At 32.4% G+C, this 25,707-nt stretch overlaps 1 protein-coding gene across 1 annotated transcript in view; it reads right to left on the minus strand.

The window, feature by feature from the left end:
* The window catches only part of DAAM (disheveled-associated activator of morphogenesis-like protein), a 101,724-nt gene extending 76,296 nt beyond the window's left edge, over window positions 1-25,428 (minus strand). The window contains exons 1-2 of the mRNA XM_073084618.1: window positions 25,165-25,428; window positions 4,144-4,283 (exon numbers count right to left, since the gene is read on the minus strand). Of these exons, the coding sequence (XP_072940719.1) occupies window positions 4,144-4,191 (48 nt within the window). The 5' untranslated portion in view covers window positions 4,192-4,283; window positions 25,165-25,428. The remainder of the gene's footprint in view (window positions 1-4,143; window positions 4,284-25,164) is intronic.
* Between the last annotated feature and the right edge of the window lie 279 nt (window positions 25,429-25,707).

A 25,707-nucleotide genomic window follows, 5' to 3' on the forward strand; every position in this document is an offset into this window, starting at 1 on the left:
AAACTAAAAATGCAAAAGTAAAAAGTAAAATTACTGTAAATTTGAATGTTTATTCAAAACTACAAACCGGCCTAACTGGATTAACTGCTTTTAAAACGACGAATTTGATATAAATGCTTGTCGTAGGATCTTTTCTAGCGATCACAGCGAAAGCAGTACGACTGGTATACAAAATTTATATTTATTTTGGAAATTTCTATTTTTAACAGTTCAATTAATTAATTTTTACTAAAAGCCAGATCCCACAAAAGCGAAGGGTGTTTGGCGACTCATCTAGTATTGTAAATGACCTAGCTACTTTGCATCCGATGACCCATCTCATCCCACTGCTTAATTTTTTTATCACATTGAAGTAACGAGCAAGGAGTCCATCTATAACTCTGCGCCGACTGAAAGTCTATATAGAACAGGGCCTCTACCTGAAGCCTATCACAAATTTCCACGGGTTCCCATTCTTGACAAATAAAATAACTTCATATATAAATCAGCCGGCATCTATAGTTTTCCACCGAAACGCAAATTTCCATATATGCGAAATTCTCATACGCTAAAAATAAGAGTGACGGTAGCACCTCCTTTTAAAATCGAAAGAAGCTCAAACTAAACAATCACTGAGCCTATAATAGTTCCCTTTAAACACGAAAGTAAAACCGCAAAGGTCGATCGTGACGACCGATCGGCTCAAGACCACGTCCATCCGACCGCCTACAGCCCCGGTGATTAGACCAGAGATGGACACCCACTTCACTTTAAATCATGTGGCTAAATGCAAATTCCTCAATTTATAGACGCTTGTTGAATAACTTGCAATTGCAGCCAGATTTGCTCACGATATAATTTCAACGACGATTGATAGTGTTGATACGCCCAATATCGAAAATTTGGGAAATACTTGCTTTTTAATTTGTATTTTAAAGTGGCAGTATTTTAAGCAGTTACTTGATGACTTCTGCTAGATAATAAGACTATGATAAGTTTTGACGTGGAACATATTTACGAATATAACAATTTCAATGGGAGAGTAATTTTAGACGAAATAACTAAATTCATAGTTCTTCATATATGAACGACACAAAATGAAAATACATATGAAATTATGACGAGTAAAACAACAAAAAATCGATTTAGAAACTTATGTAGGTTAAAAAGTGCCCAGTGGCCACCGATTAATTACAATTACAGTTTTACCTGATAATATATCCGTTTGGATACATTCCAGTAGGTCAATCGATAAATTTCAGACTTCTTATCGAAATAGACACCCACTTGCATTTTATAACTGTAATCAACATTTGTTGCAATCGGTCATTTAGTGATATGATTTAGTTATTCCATTTCTATTCCTCGAAATGCAAAAAGTATAAGCGCGGTAACCTAGTTTATTTTTATAATTACCCCTAGCAACAAATGAGGCCAGCTGCCTCATGACTTTCAGTATTGCTTATAGACACTAATATCTGCAAGACTAGATGAGTCGCCAATGCACCAACGACTTTGAAGACGAAATCTATTTCAATATTTTAAAAAAAGAAGCGTTTTTAATGTGACATCCCGAGATAATTAGAAAGAAGATCAAGAGAAGCAATAAAAGCTTATATAACCAAACTTAACACTGATTTGCAATACGTACCGAACAATAAATAGATCGAAATAAATCAAATAATAAGCCAAAGTTAACTTTGGTATCCTACAATTTAAAACTAAGAAGAAATATCGGAAACATTATTGAAATTGTATAATGCCTGAAGTTGTATCCATCCTTCCAACTAAATCTGAACCAAAATCTTATTTCCATACCTCAAGGTAAAGGAAAGGGACTGAAGGAAGTACACCTACATGCGAGTGCTGCCAATTTGCCGTAGATGGACAATCACGACATTCTGCCTACACTGTACCTAACCGGGTGTAAAATCACCGTAATCCACCATTCTGTATCTCAAACAAGCTGACGACGAAATACTTGCTTATGAAATAGGGTAATCAGGTACTAATTTAACATAGATTTTACACCATAAAGACATGATTCATACTCACTCACTGCAAATTGTGAACAATATAAGAGTCTTGCGGTCAAAGAAATTTTCGATCTAAACGATTTACAAAAACTACACTAACTGATCAGACAAATACACTGTCATAACACTATGCCACGTAAATAACGCATACTAAAAGATTCAACAATGAATTTAATCATAACACTAACTATGATCATAGCTCACAAGACTAAATAATAAATCAATATACATACGAATAAATCAAAAACAACCCAGAATCGACTACTGAAAATCCAGCACAGAATAAACACAATGATATCAAGACTGTTTACATACGAATATAAAGATGATTAATGATCTCTCTTATCATTATTCCCCACAGATATCGATGTTATAAAAGATGATGTCATTCATCTTGATAACACAATCTTGGACGAAGTTTTTGTATCAAAATCAGATTTATTTTATTACAGGTAGAATAGATGGATAAGCTATACACAATATACCTTATAAGAAATATATGATTAAAATCTTTCAAAGTTTTAATTTGGTGGTAAGGGAACCACTAGTTTCGTCTTAGGATGTTTGGTTTCACATATATTACTTCTCATCTCTTACTTCTTTCAAAATAATCCCACATTTCAAAACAATATTTTTAAAATCAGATCGTCGTCATCGTTATCAACCCATTACTGTGCTACTCGGAATAAGAAGGATTAGGCCACAATCCACCGAGCTGGCCAAGTGCGTATTGGTAGACTTCACCTGAGTTTTTTTTTTAATTTCTCTTAGGTGTGCAGAAAACCTGCACGATGTTTTCCTTCACCGCTAACGCAAGTGACAATAAATTTCATTTTTTTTAAATCAGGTCCTATAAAGTATTTATCAAGTCGTAGTAAGATTTACGACAGAGCTACACAAAAAACGTCCGCGTTTGGTCTGATTACATCGGTTACATCGCGTGCAAGCATACGATGGTTCTGCATGCGCTTTACTAATTAGTGCAATTAATCCGCTACGTTTTTCATTGCTTGTCACATGTTATCTGAACGAATCTATTTCATAAACACATTGTCTTGAGTTTGTACGACATGGTTATCTAGAACGCGATGTATGTGTAGGAAACCAGCAAGCTGTGTGCTAATTTTAAGAAATTGCCTCTACATCGATGTACAGTATGTGCCACTGGTACAGCTGAGATACTTACGTCCGTTATTAATAATCAATCTATCCAGTGTTTTGCCAATTAAAGATCGGCATCAATGTCTTATTAGGCATTGTGAAATTTCAATATTTGATAAGTAAAATTTTGAGGTGTTTTAAGTTAGACCCCAAAAGTAGCAAAGCATGTATGACCGATATTAAATAGGAGTCCCATCCTATGAAGGATTGATTAGAGATGTCCATAGATGGTAGTAGGTACTTACCATATGACATAAGAACATAGAAATTATTTTATTTCAAGTGATGGTAGTAAAGATTGTACCAATAAAGACATACGACACACATAGTTATAATGTTAGACCGTGTAACCCTAACACAATGAATTTAATCCACAAATGAGGTAATGCAAATACAAAATTAACAAGTCACACCCAAATATCGCCGAGTTCAACGAAACTAATTAAGCGACAAACTCAATTAAAACTGTTAACATAGAAAATAATAGACAACCTTGACCAACTTGAAAACTCATTAAAATAAATAACTCTTTTATCTGGAGTGACAATGTTAAGAAATACAATTATCTTGTGAAATATCTAGATCTATAATGGTCTTGATTTGTTTTTTTCAGCGTTTATAAATGATAATAAATATGATTTACCACAATTTTCATGTACGTAATGTAAAATATCCATATGACAATTGTAACACATCTAAAATTTAATTAGAATCATGTTTTACGCAAGATCAGAACATAATATTTATTTATTTATTTAATATGATTACTATTAGTCAAGAATGAGAAAAGTAAAGTAATAAAAGTATTAATAAATTAATTTTGTTTACTAAATCGTATCAATTCATGAAGTGAATTGTACAAGTTCGCCGATCATTCAAGACTTAGTCAAGATATAAACAGATAATACGCGTAACGAAACAGAAATACAAAAAAGAATTGCAAAATAATAAACCAAATACCACTCACCACATTGATCTTCCCCAAGATGTGGTTGATCTGATCTTTGCTGCACATTTTGATGACTTTTCTGATGATCTTCACACACAATCACATTTTATTGTTAAACAACACCACTGAACTCCTGACAAGACATTGTCGAAGTCTAACTAAAACGATACATCGTTGTTTCTGTTTGAGGTCATTTAACAAATAATTTTGGATATAAATGAAGCAATTTCGGAACTAAGCACAAAATAATGAAAATACCTTGGCAAGTTGCAAAAAATAAGAATTAAATAATGTTTAGGTATAATTCTCTCGGAATTTAATCTCACCAAGACCTTGTCAAATTATTGAAAAACTAGTAATTAACAGAACTTAAAATTAGGTAACATTTCATGCAATTACAGAAAATTCTGCAACTCCCAAAGTAACTAGGCCACCTATTTCAAATTACAAATCAAAAATATTACATATAGTCATACAAATCTTGTGAAATGTGAGCGGTCAAAAATACTAAGTACAAAATCTAATACAGTGTGTAATGCGATAAAGGCTGCCTTTAAATATTTTAACAGTTGAAAACTTTTTACTACTATTGACCGCAATATCAAACATACAATAGATACCATTAGTCCAAATTACTATCGACCAATTGTACTGAAAGGTCAATAACCGTTACCACGATGAAAAAGTTTTAACTAAAAGCCACCCCAAAAACATTAAGCAGTAAATATTGCGAAATAATACTTCAGTATTTCACAACACTACAATAGAAATACTGGGGGTCATAGTACTCGTAGGAGTATATTATTTAAATGACATTTTAGATCCATATCAGCACCCGACACGTAATTGCAAACTTAAGTAGTTGATATTACAATTATTTGATTGTCGTAACATGCAATCAAAACATTGGCAGAAATTGATAAAGCGATACTTAATGAGACTAAAAGTGATACGTGCCTATGACCTCGACAACGTTACCTTAGGGATGGCGATCTGAGATCGATTAATTGAAGAATCGATCAATTCAGTTAGTCGATATTTCATCTTATAAAGTCATTTTTTCGAAGTTGATTGAATGTTAACAAATGTGTTACAAACATTTTGGTGACGGATATGTATCTCAGTGATTGTTTGGCCTTGACGACTTTTTTTTCGCAAGCTTCCATTTTTAGAAAATTAAATCTTCATGCCTAGATTATTTGGTGAATCAATTTATGACATCCAATCTTTTCGAATCGATATTATCGGTAAGAATCGCCATCCCTACGTTACTTATTAAGGTGCTTATTGAAGAGAAAGTCTTTAAGATTCATGACATTGATATCATAAATTTCAATGTCAACCACATTGATATGTACCTACGTCTACAAGTTCTATGACCCCGAGGTTTTCTTATTATCATTCTTTAACTCTTCAAATGTTTTACGCATTCAGGTTACCTAATGTTATTTTCTCCGTATGTATGTAAACATCTTAATGTATGAACTATTTCAATTAGGTCCAAATTACTCGTATCTAAATGTCTAGTCATTTTATTAAAAAACCCTTCGGTTCAAATCCTCCTTTACTATTTTATTTATGTTGTTATTATCTTAATATTTATGTATAAATGCCGCCCTCCAACCTTCACTTTCATCACATTTTTATGCAAAATGGAATAGAAAATTGTACAATTAAGTTTCTCTCGTGTTGCCGTTATCTTGATTGGTGTAATACGGGCGTAATTTTTTGTTTTTTAATTAATTACTAAACATTGGATACATTATTTACATATAAGACAGATAATTATTCAATTGATTTGTCTAACTATTTATTTAAAATGTTGTCTAATGTCCATTAAAATTATATGGTTCAAGCTAAATTATGCTCGTTCATACATATATATGATTTTAATTGTTTTTGCAAATATGCTGTTAGAAAGCAATGTATATAATATTAGAAATTAAATATTTTTCTGAAAAAGTACTCTTGCTTATTGTTCGTGATATCTCTTCAATAAGTACCTTAAAAACCATAACATAAATATCAACATTTTTGAAATTTCAAATTTTTAATTTTGAAAAAGACAAACAAAGCTATACCCATATTTCCTAGACCTCATCAGTTATAAACATTCTACGTCAATAATTTTCTAGGGCTTATCTGTGCTAAAACATTTCGAGGCCAAATATTATAAGTCTTATTCCTAATACCAAAGAGATCGTTTGTTTGCTGACAGATGAATATTGATGAAAGGTCACGCGAAAGGTCAAGAGAAATGCGTACATTCCGCGTACACCGTAAAACCAAAAGATTACTTTCAATAAAATGTAGGTTTTTATTTACAATACTTATGTGGAACCTTAATACGAGCTGATAGCGTGATAATTTTTATTTAAAGTAAGATAACTTTTAACTAAATTTCGTAGGACCTCTGGAGCAAACTTTTACCTAGTATAAAAAATATTCTTGCTTAGTAAACATAGAATAAGTAGATCGGATACACTTCACATTTAATTATTGACAGTATTATAGCACAAAATGAAGATAATTTGAATATAGGCGGTCAAAAAAAGGAATCCTATATTTTCAAGAATGTAAAACAAACATAACATGTTTCACAAATGTTAAAAACCGTTGAAAATATAATGAAGACAAACATACAGCTGCCACTAAAATTAATTTTATTTTGGTACCTTATAAAGTTTTATGAAATCCATTTTAAATTACAGGTGAACGTCAAAATAAAAAGAAATGAACCGATAACATCAAAGAATGGCTGCGAATCGAGATCCACAAAGGCCAAGGTATTACCGAAGGTCAGAACGCAGAACATTCCATCCATCGTGATCTATCAAACCAGTCGATGATGACACACGAACAATGCTTAATGTAATGAACTTCCATTCAATTCCAATAACTTTCCCATTCAGAGAATCTGATAGGTTTAGGTTATTACTGTGAGCAATTTTCCTCGAGTACAATAATATTCAATGCATATATCTGACCTTATGAAGAGTTTAACTAATGGAGACATCATAAATCATTGTTTATGATTTATTATACTCATGTATATCATGCAAATAAGGCATTAATCAAATTGATCTTTCCTTGTACCCCACATGAATTTATTCATACTAAAGTTACAAATTTGACCATAATCACAAATCATTTTTATTGATAACAGTAAAGCTGGTCTATATCTAACAAACAAAAGGAAAATCTGCATAGACATTTAAGAAAACAACAACTATTATAAAAACTGAACATTCGACTGTTAAAAACAATTAAGTGATAGGATAGTGATAGCCTATGCCACTCTCACAAGTTTTACGAATCCCACTCCACATATGTTAACAAAAACAAGCCATTTGGGCTTGATGGATTTTAGGTCGTACCAAAGAATAATACACACATAAAACATACATACAAATACTCATAAAATATTATCGCAAGGTAAAAGGTACTAAACATTTTGTCTTCACCTACTCATATACAGATACTCGTATGTTGAACGTACTCATACCAAAGTGCATGTCAGTACAAGGAAGTAAGGCAGGAAAAGAAACCGAACGCTCCACTAACCGATGGTCTAATCAGCGAGCGATACACAAACGGTTCAATAACCAAACACCGGCTTATAAATTTTACTTTCATCTTGTTTACATTCCGATGAAATCGAGAGTGAAACAGGTGGAGCGAATGCCCGAAACTCAACTGTACCACTTTTGAAATAAGATTCGAGCACCGAATGTGATGTTAAGGATTTTAACACACAGCAATTAGGGATGGCGATCTGAGATCGATTAAACGAAGAATCGATCTTTTGATCGATTATTTTAATCGATCTCCAGTAATGGATCGATTCAGTTAAACTATATTTGATATTTACAAATGTGTTATACACATTTTTTGTTGACGGATACGTATTTCAGATTGTTGTTTAGTCCCGAAGAACTTTTTGTTCCGCTAGTTATTCAGGGTTCGCCCCTGAATTTTTTCGCTTACCTGTAAATCGATTTATCGGACTTCGATTCGAATCAAGAATCAATCTTTTTTGGAAAGAATCGCCATCCATATGAGCAATTTCAAAAGAGTAGACAGATTATTAACACCAAATGCAACACTTTCGCTAGAACTGTTAATCGTATTCCATCGATACACCTGAATCGATATGAGTGTTTTTGTTTCCATTTTACTTAGTTTCTTGTATTAATTTTGGTTCTCGTATCTCGTGATATCTTGCACATTCTGTAGAATCGATGAATCACATTAGCCGTATGCATGTCGATATCAACTAAGATAAGAATAGGTATTAGTTATATTTATACGATATATCCGTTTGGCTTTTGAAGGCTAATGGTGAATATTTCGTTGTAATAAAAAAGATTTGCCACAGTTATAGTCCAATATAACATGAAATATTCTACTGAAAACTTTTTGACTTAAAAATCATTGGTGACAAAGTTGGCATGTTTAATCCAAAAAACTGGCTACTTATTGCAAAGTCACGTACATTTCGTCTAAGATAGACGAGCGTGTCTTACGGAGATTATTATCAGGGCAAGAAATGACGTGAGAGATGAGCGATAAGTATGTTGGATGCACGGCTACTTACTATTTTAAGACAAAACGCACAGCAGACGTAAGCTACAAGTAAACTTATATTTTTATCGTGTGATATTTTCTTTATGATATGATTTGATCTAAATTATTATTAGAAAAGTTAATTTTGAATAGATTTTACGAAAAATTTGAAATTTTCAATAAAATGACATAATAGTTTATTTTTAGTATTTTGGGGATAATTATTGAAGACCCCGCATGCGGGCATAATCTTAAGCGAAAGAAAATAAAAGTGATTGAGGAATATGAACCACCAAAGAAGCGAACAACTTTAACCACATGTTGAAAAGTAGACAACTTGAAACAAATAATACAACCTTAACCGCAGCACGTGATTCAAAGTAGACAAACTAACATACAATAACTAGCAGAGATACTTTGATAAATGAGATACTCAACCTTAAAGTAACTCATCGCCATACCTCATTAGGACGCTATCACAGATCTCGCCCATAAATAAATCTCTTGAGACGTAAACCACATTTCTAAGTTCACTTTCACCTTTAAATATTAAACTGACGCTATTTCCATTTTCCATACAAGTTTGGGATCGTTTCTTCAAATCATTCGCATTCAGTGGATTTCTAAACTATAAAATATTAACTTTACAGTTGACTTTCTTTGCACTTTATGCATCTGTCACACTTACAATAAATAAGAGATGAGCGGTAAACTATTTCTCAGTAATGAATCCATAAAAAGTTATTACAATTTTGATCCCGCCATCAACTTGTGAAATTTATTATTTGTCGGTATAAGCCAATTGCTTATAATATTCAAAATTATATACAACCTTTCAACACTAGCGTATTCATGATAGGACAGATATCTGTCAATTAGTTACTAATGGACAGATTTTGAGCAGTGGATAGCCTAGTGGTTAAGAAACGCGCCCTCTCGATCGAGGGGTCCGAGGTTCAAATCCCAGGCACGCACCTCTGATTTTCACTTCACTTTCACAAATTAATTATCACTTGCTTAAACGGTGAAGGAAAACATCGTGAGGAAGCCTGCATACCTGAGAGATTTAAAAAAAAAATCTTAAAGGTATCTGAAGTCTACCAATACGAACTTGGCCAGCGTTGTGGACTATGGCCTAAATCCTTCTCATTCTGAGAGGAGACCCCTGCCCAGCAGTGGGACAGTAATGGGTTGATGATGATGGACAGATTTTGTAGATATCCCTATAACTCATAGCCCTAATAATTTTAATGAAATGGTACTAACATAATTATTATAAAAACCCACTTCTTAAAGATATTGCCGAGACCATTCCCAGAATTAAGACAAATTCAACGACACCTTAAATGCTAAAATTCGTCAAGCCATTTGTGCTGTAGGCCGTGCCAAAGAAAGAAACATACATACTTTGGAAAAAGATGAAAGTCTTAAATCTTAACGAATACTTCTACAATCTATTGACAGTACAAAAACAACTAAACTCCTTTGCAAAAAAAACGGGCACCTTACACACACACTTTACCTTAGCTTTTCTATGGGTAAATATTATTATATTTTTAGTATGTCATTAGCTTGGATGACTAGAAATTTCTTATTATCAATGAGAATCTAGTTTTTTAACACTTTTATCCTGGTATCGGTGTTTTAGTCAATGTAAACAGAGAGCCGTGTTAAAATGGACATTTTTATGGGTATAATGAAATTAAGACTACGAGTATTTTTATGGTATTTTAATAAAAGAGACATTAAAAAATAAAAATTAATAACGAGTATGACCTCCTCTTGCAGCGATTACGGCATGTAATCGTCTTGGCATGCTTCCCACCAGGCTTTTGATGGTGTCCTGTGGAATGTGTTCCCACTCAGTCGAGATTACACGTTTAAGCTCTCTGATGTTTTGTGGAGGTGGTTGGACAGATCGTACTCGCCTTTTTAGGAGGTCCCAAACATGCTCAATGGGGTTAAGGTCGGGGCTCCGCGCTGGCCAATCCAAACGACGAATACCGACCTCTTGCATATAAGCATCTACGTCGCCAGAACGGTGGGCCCGAGCATTATCGTCCATGTAAATGGCATCTTCACCAATTACAGTCAGTGCGGGTTGTGCATTTTGAGAAAGGATTTCTGTTATGTACCTATGCGCATTTAGTGAGCCATTTTCTATGAATACTATCTCGGTACGATAGTTGGAAGTTACGCCCGCCCAAAACATAACGGACCCTCCACCATAAGGGGTGATTTCTTCAAAACACACATCGGCATAGCGTTCCCCTGGTCTTCGTAACACTCGCCGACGTCGGTCCTCACCATGCAGACAAATTCGAGCCTCATCGGAGAAGAGTACGCTACTCCAGTTACCTGGTGTCCAAGATAGGCAATTTCTAGCGAACCTCAACCGCGCAATCCGGTGCTCACGGAGTAACTTGGGGGCCCGCGCTGGTCGTCGACTACGTATATCAGCAGCTAAAAGTCTTCTCCTCACAGTCCATAGGCTAACTTGTGCTCCTCGTACCTCTTCAAGGTTTCTTTTGAGGTCTATGTAACTGCATTTGCGGTTCCTCAGCGCCTGAGTCACTAAAAAGCGATCGTCTCGCGGCTGTGTGCAACGTTTTCTCCCAGAACCTTGCCTTCTCTGAACGGAACCTGTCTCTTGGTATCGAGTCCAGGTTCTTTGTACGGTTGAACGACTCACGTTTAACCGCTGTGAGACGTAACATTGGCTACACCCCTCTTCCAGCAGCGCTATAATTTTACTAGCTCTCATTGCTTTTTCTGCCATTACGATAGACACAAAGATATCTGTTTTAAGTCACAATAAGGCAGAATTATGCGATAAACATAAATTGTTGTACTAAAAATAACGAAAAGTTACTTTTAGTTGCTTGATAACCTTTTAACCGCAAACCCGCGAAAAGTGTCACAAAATGAAAAAGGGATTAATAATTTAAAAAACAAAAGTTTTGAATTTGGAATGAACTTTTTTTCATACCCAGACTCTTTATTAAGTGCCAGTAACATAGTTTGGCTATTAAAACCTCTGAAGAACTAAATTATTACCAATAATGTTAAAAAATCAAACCCGCCCGTTTTTTTTGCAAAGGAGTGTAGTTGCTAGTTGACAGTGAACAGCCAAGATTCTACCAATCACTGCATGTGATAATATTTTACGGTTTCCAACAGTAAATAAATATTAGAAAGACGTAAACATCCTGTACTTAGTTGCGCATATCACATTTTACTTGCTATTCAATCAAGATTGGTTGGAAATATTGCCAGAGGTGAGGCAAAATTACTGTCAATTGAATTAGACTTGCCCATTCGAATTGATCTTAACAATTTATGCGCAACTTTTCTTTGTTTGAATAACAAATGCTTTTTAATTGTAGGCAATAAGCAACTTGATAAATGCAACTATATCGGCGGGCTATTATATTGCAATTGCAATTATGTTTTTTAAAGACTATAAAATTATCAATTATAAAATTAATCAAACCGACTGTACAGAATAGACAATATGCGTCGCCTTACTTGTCGCTTAATACCAAAGAAAAATATAGGGCTATATGGAGACATTGTAAAGCTTATCCATAAATTACTAAAGGTTACTCGCTCCTAACAAGAAAATGTAACCTTTTGACAATTGTCACTGTCAATTATTTTAGTGTTTGAAAAATATTTAAATAATGTAGTTTTTAGATCATTTACGAATGAAACGATATTTCTTCGCACTTTTTCTTCGATTTCGTGTCTTTACTGCGCTAGTCGGCATTATTCCGCGTAAATTACACCATGACAGCCATTAAACGGCTGACAGAATTGTCAGCTGTTTAAGTCATCTAATGGCTTCCTTCAATTATAAGGCGGTGAGATATCTATACTTATCTATGAGCTTATCATACAATTTCATTTATCTGCTTTCTTCAGAACAACTTATTACCAATTGGTTTTAAATATCCGGTCTTTTACTACTGTATAGTTGAATGTCTTTGCCTTACAATTATGTAATGTTCAATGCAACGTTTCATACAAATTCGTTTGTATCCTTCGACCTTTATAAAAGGATACAATCCACTTCTATATCGTATTATTATAAATTCCTAACATTAACATTTGCAACTTCTATCGAATCTGAATATTACATTGACCAATATAAAATTACATTTAGCAATAAAAGAATTGGCTACAGTTTAATCTATTTTGGAAATAACTAAATCTAAATGTTTATCTAAATTAATAAATCTATACTTTATAATGTTAAAAGGATAGTAACTTAACTACATAATAAAAATAATTATAGCTAAAATTATTCTATATAAATTTACAATATATACAATCAAATGTAAAAAAATAGAGATATCATAAATAAATTAATCATCTAAAATTTCCGTTTCTCCATATCTATATTTTTATTAAGCTGAAGTTGTAAATAGCCTACGAGGATCCTTAAGCCTATCGGGACTACTTTTTTATAAAAAATATTAAAAACAAACTCTGACTAAAAAAAGGATTATAATTTAGATTCCAACTTTTAGGCGGGCATTATTGTTAGCATTTTTTTCTAAAACATATTGCCATAAATTGACAGCACATAAGATTCTCATATTTTATATAAAACACGAGCTTTTGCCCGCGGCTTCGCTCGCGTTACGAAGTAATATTTTCATCCCCTATTTTATCCCCTTGGGGGTAGAATTGATCAAAATCCTTTCTTAGCGGATGCCTACGACATAACATCTACCTGCATGCCAAATTTCAGCCGATCCGTCCAGTGGTTTGGGCTGTGCGTTGATAGATCACTATGTCAGTCAGTCACCTTTGAGTTATATATATTTAGATTATATTGTACTAACTCGATATATTGTTATGTTATAATGAACATAATTACTTACTTGAAGCAAAATCATTGTAAATGTTTAATGAATCTGTGAAAGGCAAAGGGTCTTTCTATAAAACGAGGTCAATATAAGGTAAACGTGTTAAATATTTCAATATTGCTTTCGTGTATAAATAACTGTTATCTTAACAAGTTCGCTCAAACAATTTTAACTCAATTATCCGCTAAAATTATAGAAATCAACTAGCTGACCCGGCAAAGTTGTGTTGCCATATAAATAAAAAAATGTTAAGGGTGAACAACCCTTATCACTTAGGGGTATGAAAAATAGATAGTAGCCGATTCTCAGACCTACTGAAAATGCATATAAAATTTGGCGAAAATCGGTAAAGCCGTTTCGGAGGAGTACGGTAACTAACGTGTCACAATGACACGAGAATTTTATATATATCTTATATATAAATTCTCGTGTCATTTAAGGGTAATGTTAATTGATAATACACTTCTACTAAAATCTAGCTGATTTTAATATGCAAGATTTGCATATGTTTGCATACTTAACTTTTAGAAACCTACTAAAGTCGCATACACTTTAAGAGTATTAAATAAAAATATCATATTACAAACCGATAGAAATGGTACGTTGTCCGCTGCGTTCAATTTAAAAGGTTTCAGAAACAATCTACTAAAGAATTTCCCAATCACCACCACTCCTTAGTAGAACGTCATAAATATTTATACCAAGGCGACATAAATATCCATAACGTAGACAATGTCTGCCTGATACTTTGCATGTTGTTAATAAAGTCTCACTTGACACCACAATTCGAACATTGCAGAATCTCGGAACTTATGACAGATTTGTAAATGCAGCAAATGCTATTGGAGAAATATTTCGGGTTACGAAAAATAATGGATTAATTTAAGATATAAAATTTAAAGGTGTAACCACTTGCTAAATGTTGAGCCTTGAATAATGCTTTTAGCCAGAGTAAAAAACGAGAAAAAAAAAATAAAATAATTATTATATAATCGTATATATAAAATTCTCGTGTCACAATGTTAGTGACTCGTGTCACGGTACTCCTCCGAAACGGCTTTACCTATTTTCACCTAATTTTATATGCATATTCAGTAGGTCTGAGAATCGGCTACTATCTATTTATCATACCCCAAGTGATAAGGATTGTTCACCCTTAACATTTTTGATGTGAAACATCTATAGCCGCACGTAAAAAAGATTTCTGGCGTGGCGACGATTACCTTTAACTACATAGACAAATGTTCTATAAGGGACAGAGCTATTAGAACAATGTGATAAAAAAAGACAACTAGTGTTTGACCTTGCGTTTCAAGTGTACGCAAACGTAAATATTGACCATGGAATATAGTGACCAATGATTACTTCAGTCAAAACGGGACATCGATTTTTTTATGTCAAATACTTTTTACTTGAAAAAATATAGTTAGAAATAATAAAAAACACGCTTTTATGATAAAATTAACTAAAAAGTAGAAAATAATTTTCAATCTAGGAATCATTTAAGGAAAAGTAAATAGTATAATTGTGCAAAAAATGTGGGGCGCTTTATGAAAACTGATAAATGGAGCACCCCATGTTTTTTTCACAATTATAATATTTACTGTTACTTAATTGACAATGGCAACGGTTCATTTCGGAGACAACGGCACGAAGCATCGAAAAAAGGGACTGTCCCGTTAAAAACGGGACGTATGGACGTATATTTCTCATTGATACTCATGCTTGTCAAAGACAATGAAATAATGGAACAGAAGGTAAAAAATGTCCAGAACTGTCGATAATAGTTTTAGTACATCGTTTACGTAGAAATGTTATAGTACAGTTTAACTAAATAAATTATTATTATATAAATATATAATTTGATGAAAGAATGTATACAGATGTAATCTATACAGATGTATCGACTGGTTTAAAATATACGATTTAAAAATTGTTTATATTTATTATCGTATATTAGTAAAGATTACTCACTCCTAACAAGAAAATGTACCCAGTTTTGAGAATTGAAATAGTTGCGTAAAAAAGTTTTGCCACGTCTCCGTGCTAAAATGTCCCTAAAATATTTGAAATAATTATTTATCTATTATGTAAATTACGCAGTATTAGTTATTTATTTGTAAATTTTCTCTAAAAATGTTTTTATTTGTCAAGAATTCAAAAAAAACTTACTAATAAGCCGTTTGTGGCTTCATTCAATTTCAAGGCGGCGAAGTATCTTTACTAATTTATGTTTATTATTTTCAGTTTTATTTTACACACGACCATTAATTGCAAAGTTGTGTACATTTTATAAATGTACTAGCTGACCCAGCAAACATTGTGTTGCCATATAAATAAAAAAAATGTTAAGGGTGAACAACCCTTATCACTTAAGAGATATGAAAAATAGATAGATAGTAGCCAATTCTCAGACTTACTGAATATGCATATAAATTTTGATGAAAATCAGTAAGAGCGTTTCGCAGGAGTACAGTAACTAACATCGTGACATGCGAATTTTATATAATCTTACCGTGGTCTTTTTGAGGATTAATTTCTGGCTATACAAAGATTGCTTATTAAATTATGTTTAGGTTAATTTATTCAATTAAAGAAATTTTAAAATACCGTATACTATCCTATATAAATTTTATGGTAATATTTTTGATGTGAAACATCTATAGCCGCACGTAAAAAAGATTTCTGGCGTGGCGACGATTACCTTTAACTACATAGACAAATGTTCTATAAGGGACAGAGCTATTAGAACAATGTGATAAAAAAAGACAACTAGTGTTTGACCTTGCGTTTCAAGTGTACGCAAACGTAAATATTGACCATGGAATATAGTGACCAATGATTACTTCAGTCAAAACGGGACATCGATTTTTTTATGTCAAATACTTTTTACTTGAAAAAATATAGTTAGAAATAATAAAAAACACGCTTTTATGATAAAATTAACTAAAAAGTAGAAAATAATTTTCAATCTAGGAATCATTTAAGGAAAAGTAAATAGTATAATTGTGCAAAAAATGTGGGGCGCTTTATGAAAACTGATAAATGGAGCACCCCATGTTTTTTTCACAATTATAATATTTACTGTTACTTAATTGACAATGGCAACGGTTCATTTCGGAGACAACGGCACGAAGCATCGAAAAAAGGGACTGTCCCGTTAAAAACGGGACGTATGGACGTATATTTCTCATTGATACTCATGCTTGTCAAAGACAATGAAATAATGGAACAGAAGGTAAAAAATGTCCAGAACTGTCGATAATAGTTTTAGTACATCGTTTACGTAGAAATGTTATAGTACAGTTTAACTAAATAAATTATTATTATATAAATATATAATTTGATGAAAGAATGTATACAGATGTAATCTATACAGATGTATCGACTGGTTTAAAATATACGATTTAAAAATTGTTTATATTTATTATCGTATATTAGTAAAGATTACTCACTCCTAACAAGAAAATGTACCCAGTTTTGAGAATTGAAATAGTTGCGTAAAAAAGTTTTGCCACGTCTCCGTGCTAAAATGTCCCTAAAATATTTGAAATAATTATTTATCTATTATGTAAATTACGCAGTATTAGTTATTTATTTGTAAATTTTCTCTAAAAATGTTTTTATTTGTCAAGAATTCAAAAAAAACTTACTAATAAGCCGTTTGTGGCTTCATTCAATTTCAAGGCGGCGAAGTATCTTTACTAATTTATGTTTATTATTTTCAGTTTTATTTTACACACGACCATTAATTGCAAAGTTGTGTACATTTTATAAATGTACTAGCTGACCCAGCAAACATTGTGTTGCCATATAAATAAAAAAAATGTTAAGGGTGAACAACCCTTATCACTTAAGAGATATGAAAAATAGATAGATAGTAGCCAATTCTCAGACTTACTGAATATGCATATAAATTTTGATGAAAATCAGTAAGAGCGTTTCGCAGGAGTACAGTAACTAACATCGTGACATGCGAATTTTATATAATCTTACCGTGGTCTTTTTGAGGATTAATTTCTGGCTATACAAAGATTGCTTATTAAATTATGTTTAGGTTAATTTATTCAATTAAAGAAATTTTAAAATACCGTATACTATCCTATATAAATTTTATGGTAATATTTTTGATGTGAAACATCTATAGCCGCACGTAAAAAAGATTTCTGGCGTGGCGACGATTACCTTTAACTACATAGACAAATGTTCTATAAGGGACAGAGCTATTAGAACAATGTGATAAAAAAAGACAACTAGTGTTTGACCTTGCGTTTCAAGTGTACGCAAACGTAAATATTGACCATGGAATATAGTGACCAATGATTACTTCAGTCAAAACGGGACATCGATTTTTTTATGTCAAATACTTTTTACTTGAAAAAATATAGTTAGAAATAATAAAAAACACGCTTTTATGATAAAATTAACTAAAAAGTAGAAAATAATTTTCAATCTAGGAATCATTTAAGGAAAAGTAAATAGTATAATTGTGCAAAAAATGTGGGGCGCTTTATGAAAACTGATAAATGGAGCACCCCATGTTTTTTTCACAATTATAATATTTACTGTTACTTAATTGACAATGGCAACGGTTCATTTCGGAGACAACGGCACGAAGCATCGAAAAAAGGGACTGTCCCGTTAAAAACGGGACGTATGGACGTATATTTCTCATTGATACTCATGCTTGTCAAAGACAATGAAATAATGGAACAGAAGGTAAAAAATGTCCAGAACTGTCGATAATAGTTTTAGTACATCGTTTACGTAGAAATGTTATAGTACAGTTTAACTAAATAAATTATTATTATATAAATATATAATTTGATGAAAGAATGTATACAGATGTAATCTATACAGATGTATCGACTGGTTTAAAATATACGATTTAAAAATTGTTTATATTTATTATCGTATATTAGTAAAGATTACTCACTCCTAACAAGAAAATGTACCCAGTTTTGAGAATTGAAATAGTTGCGTAAAAAAGTTTTGCCACGTCTCCGTGCTAAAATGTCCCTAAAATATTTGAAATAATTATTTATCTATTATGTAAATTACGCAGTATTAGTTATTTATTTGTAAATTTTCTCTAAAAATGTTTTTATTTGTCAAGAATTCAAAAAAAACTTACTAATAAGCCGTTTGTGGCTTCATTCAATTTCAAGGCGGCGAAGTATCTTTACTAATTTATGTTTATTATTTTCAGTTTTATTTTACACACGACCATTAATTGCAAAGTTGTGTACATTTTATAAATGTACTAGCTGACCCAGCAAACATTGTGTTGCCATATAAATAAAAAAAATGTTAAGGGTGAACAACCCTTATCACTTAAGAGATATGAAAAATAGATAGATAGTAGCCAATTCTCAGACTTACTGAATATGCATATAAATTTTGATGAAAATCAGTAAGAGCGTTTCGCAGGAGTACAGTAACTAACATCGTGACATGCGAATTTTATATAATCTTACCGTGGTCTTTTTGAGGATTAATTTATGGCTATACAAAGATTGCTTATTAAATTATGTTTAGGTTAATTTATTCAATTAAAGAAATTTTAAAATACCGTATACTATCCTATATAAATTTTATGGTAATATTTTTGATGTGAAACATCTATAGCCGCACGTAAAAAAGATTTCTGGCGTGGCGACGATTACCTTTAACTACATAGACAAATGTTCTATAAGGGACAGAGCTATTAGAACAATGTGATAAAAAAAGACAACTAGTGTTTGACCTTGCGTTTCAAGTGTACGCAAACGTAAATATTGACCATGGAATATAGTGACCAATGATTACTTCAGTCAAAACGGGACATCGATTTTTTTATGTCAAATACTTTTTACTTGAAAAAATATAGTTAGAAATAATAAAAAACACGCTTTTATGATAAAATTAACTAAAAAGTAGAAAATAATTTTCAATCTAGGAATCATTTAAGGAAAAGTAAATAGTATAATTGTGCAAAAAATGTGGGGCGCTTTATGAAAACTGATAAATGGAGCACCCCATGTTTTTTTCACAATTATAATATTTACTGTTACTTAATTGACAATGGCAACGGTTCATTTCGGAGACAACGGCACGAAGCATCGAAAAAAGGGACTGTCCCGTTAAAAACGGGACGTATGGACGTATATTTCTCATTGATACTCATGCTTGTCAAAGACAATGAAATAATGGAACAGAAGGTAAAAAATGTCCAGAACTGTCGATAATAGTTTTAGTACATCGTTTACGTAGAAATGTTATAGTACAGTTTAACTAAATAAATTATTATTATATAAATATATAATTTGATGAAAGAATGTATACAGATGTAATCTATACAGATGTATCGACTGGTTTAAAATATACGATTTAAAAATTGTTTATATTTATTATCGTATATTAGTAAAGATTACTCACTCCTAACAAGAAAATGTACCCAGTTTTGAGAATTGAAATAGTTGCGTAAAAAAGTTTTGCCACGTCTCCGTGCTAAAATGTCCCTAAAATATTTGAAATAATTATTTATCTATTATGTAAATTACGCAGTATTAGTTATTTATTTGTAAATTTTCTCTAAAAATGTTTTTATTTGTCAAGAATTCAAAAAAAACTTACTAATAAGCCGTTTGTGGCTTCATTCAATTTCAAGGCGGCGAAGTATCTTTACTAATTTATGTTTATTATTTTCAGTTTTATTTTACACACGACCATTAATTGCATAGTTGTGTACATTTTATAAATGTACTAGCTGACCCAGCAAACATTGTGTTGCCATATAAATAAAAAAAATGTTAAGGGTGAACAACCCTTATCACTTAAGAGATATGAAAAATAGATAGATAGTAGCCAATTCTCAGACTTACTGAATATGCATATAAATTTTGATGAAAATCAGTAAGAGCGTTTCGCAGGAGTACAGTAACTAACATCGTGACATGCGAATTTTATATAATCTTACCGTGGTCTTTTTGAGGATTAATTTCTGGCTATACAAAGATTGCTTATTAAATTATGTTTAGGTTAATTTATTCAATTAAAGAAATTTTAAAATACCGTATACTATCCTATATAAATTTTATGGTAATATTTTTTATTATTTACCACAGATATCGAAGAAAATTTAGAGATTAGGATACAGAATTTCCCATATATCGATTTTATTTTATTAAAATAAACTATAAAAAGTTATATTTTGACTAAAACACACTAATATAAAAATTAAGCAGTGGGATCTTAAACTATAACATACACGTATGAACATCGTGAGCTTCAATAAAATGTCACTTCTGTTCTGTTGATCTATGGTCATAGATCAATGAAAATTTTTTCATTGATCTATGACAGTTCAATTCAATCAATGAAAGTTTTTGTCAATGAAAGTGATAAAGACGCAAAATGCATGGTCATGCATTTTGCGTCTTTATCACTTTCATTGACAAAAACATACTTTGTCTCTTTCTGGTTACTCATGTAATCATGGCGGATCGAACACGAAAAATAAACAAAATTTAATAATTTCTCTTCATTTACGTGTGATAGGTGATTCCATGAATCTTGTTTCTTTTTCGAGCATAATTTTTGCATTTATGCATTGCACAAGAAGGCATTTTGAGGCTTAAAATTCAAAATAATGACGTTTAACGTGTTTAGTGACATTCGTGTGTATTACTACGCCGCGCGAGAGCGACTGGAGTCGTTTTAACTCGTTTTACACCACTTGACGTATTTTGTATGTTTTAAGTATTGCCCGCTTATTTTTCTGATAATAAAATGTCTGACCGTGATAATTTAGAGAGTGAAAGTGATCAGCCTTCTGCAAAGAAAGCAAAATCACACTATGACACACCATCAAGTCATCAGTAAGTTAATTATTTTTTTATAATTAAAGTATGCATTTATCTGTGCATTAAGCACGCGTATATTTGGTGTGTTTTGAGCGCCAGCAAATGTAAAATCTACTATCTTGGTAGATTAAAATTCACATCAAAATCATTGCATACAATGTTTTTAAATTATTAATTAATTTTAATGTCATTCTTCTCAGAGAATAAATTTATTAAGACTGACAGAATTGTATTTCAAAATCAGCTGATGGCGTGCAGCGCACGAAAGTTTTTTCTTATTTGTTATAAATATGAACATTAAAAAATTAATATGTTTTTTTCTGCATATTACCTACTTTTACAAAATAATGTCGATGTTTCACATCTGCCAGGCGTCCCGTGACGGCTCACATTTTTTATTTATATGGCAACACAACGTTTGCCGGGTCAGCTAGTTTAAGATATAACATTTAAAGATGGAATCTATTTGCTAAACTTTGAAATAGTGCTTTTAGCCAAAGCAAAAATGAACAAAATACGACAGATGATAAAAAAGACGAGAAAAATAAAAATAAATTAATTGTAATCAATTATGAACAATAAGAACATTTTAAAAGCGAATAACGTAATGAATTTGGTATTTACATTACTAAAACACATTACGCATATCTCTGTGTGTGTGTCCATAGCACCCATAACACAGGGAATCCTAGTGTGGGGCCTGTGAGTGTAGAAAGCGTTTATTATTATTATTATACTTGAGAATTATAGACTCTACCAAGAGACAAGTCTGAACCCTGTATATCCAAGATGTTATATCCATATCTTCCAGTGAAGTATTTCACAATTATATTATAAAACTTTACTTCCAACCATATTTTGTTTATTCATTAGATTAGCATCAGATTAAAATGAAAAGTGAAGCAAAAGCAAGCCTTTAAATAAATGATTATTCCACTGATTTCTTTCCGTAAACAGACACTTTATACATCATTGACAATAATTATAACAAAGGATATAAGACAATTATAAGAAAGACAATACCATGATTGACGCGGCAAAGTAATTATAATTATGCTTTGAACCAGAACGATCTTGTACTAATTACTTTGCATATAAATCGTTAATATCACTTATTTATGTATAAACAAATTACAAAAATAATTATTATAACAACAATAAAAACCGACTGCTTTTATATATATAACCTAACGATACAGCAGACGTACTACCTGATGGAAAGTAGTCAACGTCGCCTATGAACATTTGCACCAGAGGAGTCGCCCGTGCATCGCCGTTTTGAAGGAGAGCTCTCTTTGCACCTTTTTTGAAGAGCCCCATGTCAGCGCTCTGGGAATACCTCAGAAGGAAGCTTAAAAAAGCCTCTCAAAATTTAGACGAATTCAACGACACCGCTTGTGTTAGAAGCTGTTTAGGCGTTTGTACTGAAAGGCGTGCATAACGTAAAGAACGAGACATAATTACTTTGCATATAAATCATTAATATCATTTACATTACGTATACACAAATTGCAAAGATAAGTATTATAATAATAAAAAAGGACAGTTTACTACATGCCTATGTTACTCTTAAAATTTAGACGAATGAAACGACATTCCGCTTGTTTAAATTCGTGAAGCCGTTTGGACTGCAAAGCGTGTCAAAGGAAGGTATTTATCTCAAAAAACATTACATAATTAGTAAGATAATAAAAAAGTATTTTAATTTAGCCCCGCATCGCTATTATTTTATAGTGCACTCGCAAAACAATGAAATATTTCAATGACGCAAGTATGTTTCATTCGTGATATTTTTATCGCATTCGAAATTCCGATCACACACAAACAACTGGTGAAATTCAAATAAATGTTTAATGGGCGTAAAAATATTTCCTAATTATTTAGGTTTGTTATATATTTTATAATATAGGAGTAGCAGACGAGCATGCAGTCCATCTGATGGTAAGTGGCTAGTGCCGCCCATAGACAACTGTAATCAACCCCATATAGGATTATATTCCTACCTGAGGTCGGCCACAGATGCGCCGCTACCCCTGAGGACTAAGCTGGAACGCATCGGAAATGTATTCTACAGTATTTCATATACGAGTATTTTTATGACAGACACCTAATAAGATATTTTTGAATATTTAAATGAAAAACAAGTGGAAAGCTAAAACCTTTTAACTTAGAAAGTGATGCCGGAACTCAGAGGTTAACTAAAGGCAAATATAACTGCAGAATGTCAGACTCTCACACACAACATACATACATATAACAATCTACCTCATAATTAACGGTTGGAGGGCGAGAATGTCTTTCACTGCAGCTATTTGGTACAAACTTAATTGGATAATGTAGTTATTAACATATCTTTAGAAGTATTTTGATCACGGTACCCGATTAAAATAAGAAAACTTTTCCCAAACGCTAAAGGAATAAATGCTACGGCCGTGCCGCTTTTTTTGGCTCGACTTGGCGAAGGCAATGCCGTGCCTCCAGATTTGATTCATGGCGTGATTTTTCTATGAAAGAGGTTAATGGTGCAACAACCAGATATTATTTAGGGCCTTCTATCAGCAATTAGTACTCTTAGAAGCCAAATGACATTACTGATGTGACATAAGAGACATCTATGATAAACTAAACTTAGTTCTCAAGCCTAGCAACGCAGCCATGGACAAAGTCAGGTAGGAGTCTAATCCTATCTGTGGTTGTTTTGCTTAGTGTCCAAAGTTGTCAGAAAACTTCTAGAATATAAAACAGGACTTCCTAATAAATGGTGATAGTTGCTACACTATGAGTCTCTGATATTTAGTATTGAATCTCTTATTCCTACGTGAAGCCAATACGTCTGTAATAAGCCTTAATTCTCTGACAACTAACTCAAAACGTCTCCTATCAGACTCATACCAAACCATCCTTCTAATCTGCTACTATAAAACAGTTTAGAACACTTACGTCACCGTTTAAAAATCGATTCGCTTTAATTAATTATTTATTAGCACATAATGGAACGGCATAAATTAGTTATAATTAGTTATTGCAATTGATAACTGATTTAGTACGTCTACCCGCCAACTACAATATTTCACTCAGTTATTTAGCATTTAGAACCTAATTGGCTATACAAATAAATAATTAGTACTGACACCTTCCATTGTTTATAGCGGAAGTAGACCTACATTCTTCATCATGAAATAGAATGGTATTTACCATGAGATTAGAAAAATAAAACAACAAGTACCTATAGTACTTGAAAACTACCAATTAATTATGTAGTTATTATTACTTTAGACTTTATTTTTAATTAAGACTCATTTTACTTAGTTAATAAACGGTAAGGACACAAAAATAAGTTTTTTGGTAACAGATTTTTTTGTTTGGTACTATAACAAGATTATTTTTTTACTTTATCAACAAAAAAGTCGTGAAATTTTTAGTTATGATTATCGTCTACTTTGGATCACTGAGAGAACACCAGTTTAGCTTTATAGGTTGTTCAATTCATCAGAAATAAATGATCAAAATTGATAAACTCAATTGCTTACTTGAAATGTAATATTCGTAGGTAGCTGCAATTTTATTATCAACCTTTACATCGTCTACCGACGTTTTCAACTTGAAACTTAATTAACATAAAAAATAAAACAATGCACACAAACCGCATTAATTGATGATAAGAAAAATAAAAAGGAAATTGCTTCATTCCATTCAAAACCAAAAAAAAGCAAATAAATAACCTTTAAAATTCGCACACAATTTATCCCAATTACCTTTCCATGAAACAGAACGTCACTGATAAAGACCACTAGTGATTTCGGACCTCAAACAGAAGCAATCGAGTCACAACACAACACTACGACCACTGATACGTTTCGCATCGTACGCGCGGCGCCGCCGATAAGCGACAGGTGACTGGCGCTAGTTCGAGGTTCGTTTGGAGATAGCAAGGGGATGTAGGCTCCGGTCTCATGTACGACTGAAGTACGTTATTTATCGTAAGGCTGCACTCGCACTTACGATTCTATTTATGAATAACGGTTGCAAACAAAAGTGCATTGTTTGCGGTTGACACGAAAGAAATTGCTTCATTTAAAACATAATCGTAACCAAAAAATGCATCGTGATATAAATTTTTGCGCAGTTCATTCCAATCACCTTCAAGTTCGGTGGAGATAGCATGGTAGTGTAGGCTCTGTTCTTATGCACGACAAAATGACATGCCTGAATATTGCATAGGCTACATCCGCACTAACGACCCAAATTGGAAAAACCTTCCCATGTTTTGCCTTCCTAAAGCAATACTCTACGGCACA

The sequence above is a fragment of the Epargyreus clarus genome, unplaced genomic scaffold, assembly GCF_041222505.1.
Source record: "Epargyreus clarus isolate Ecla_fem2 unplaced genomic scaffold, WU_Ecla_fem_2.2 ptg000001l, whole genome shotgun sequence".
NCBI lineage: Eukaryota > Metazoa > Arthropoda > Insecta > Lepidoptera > Hesperiidae > Epargyreus > Epargyreus clarus.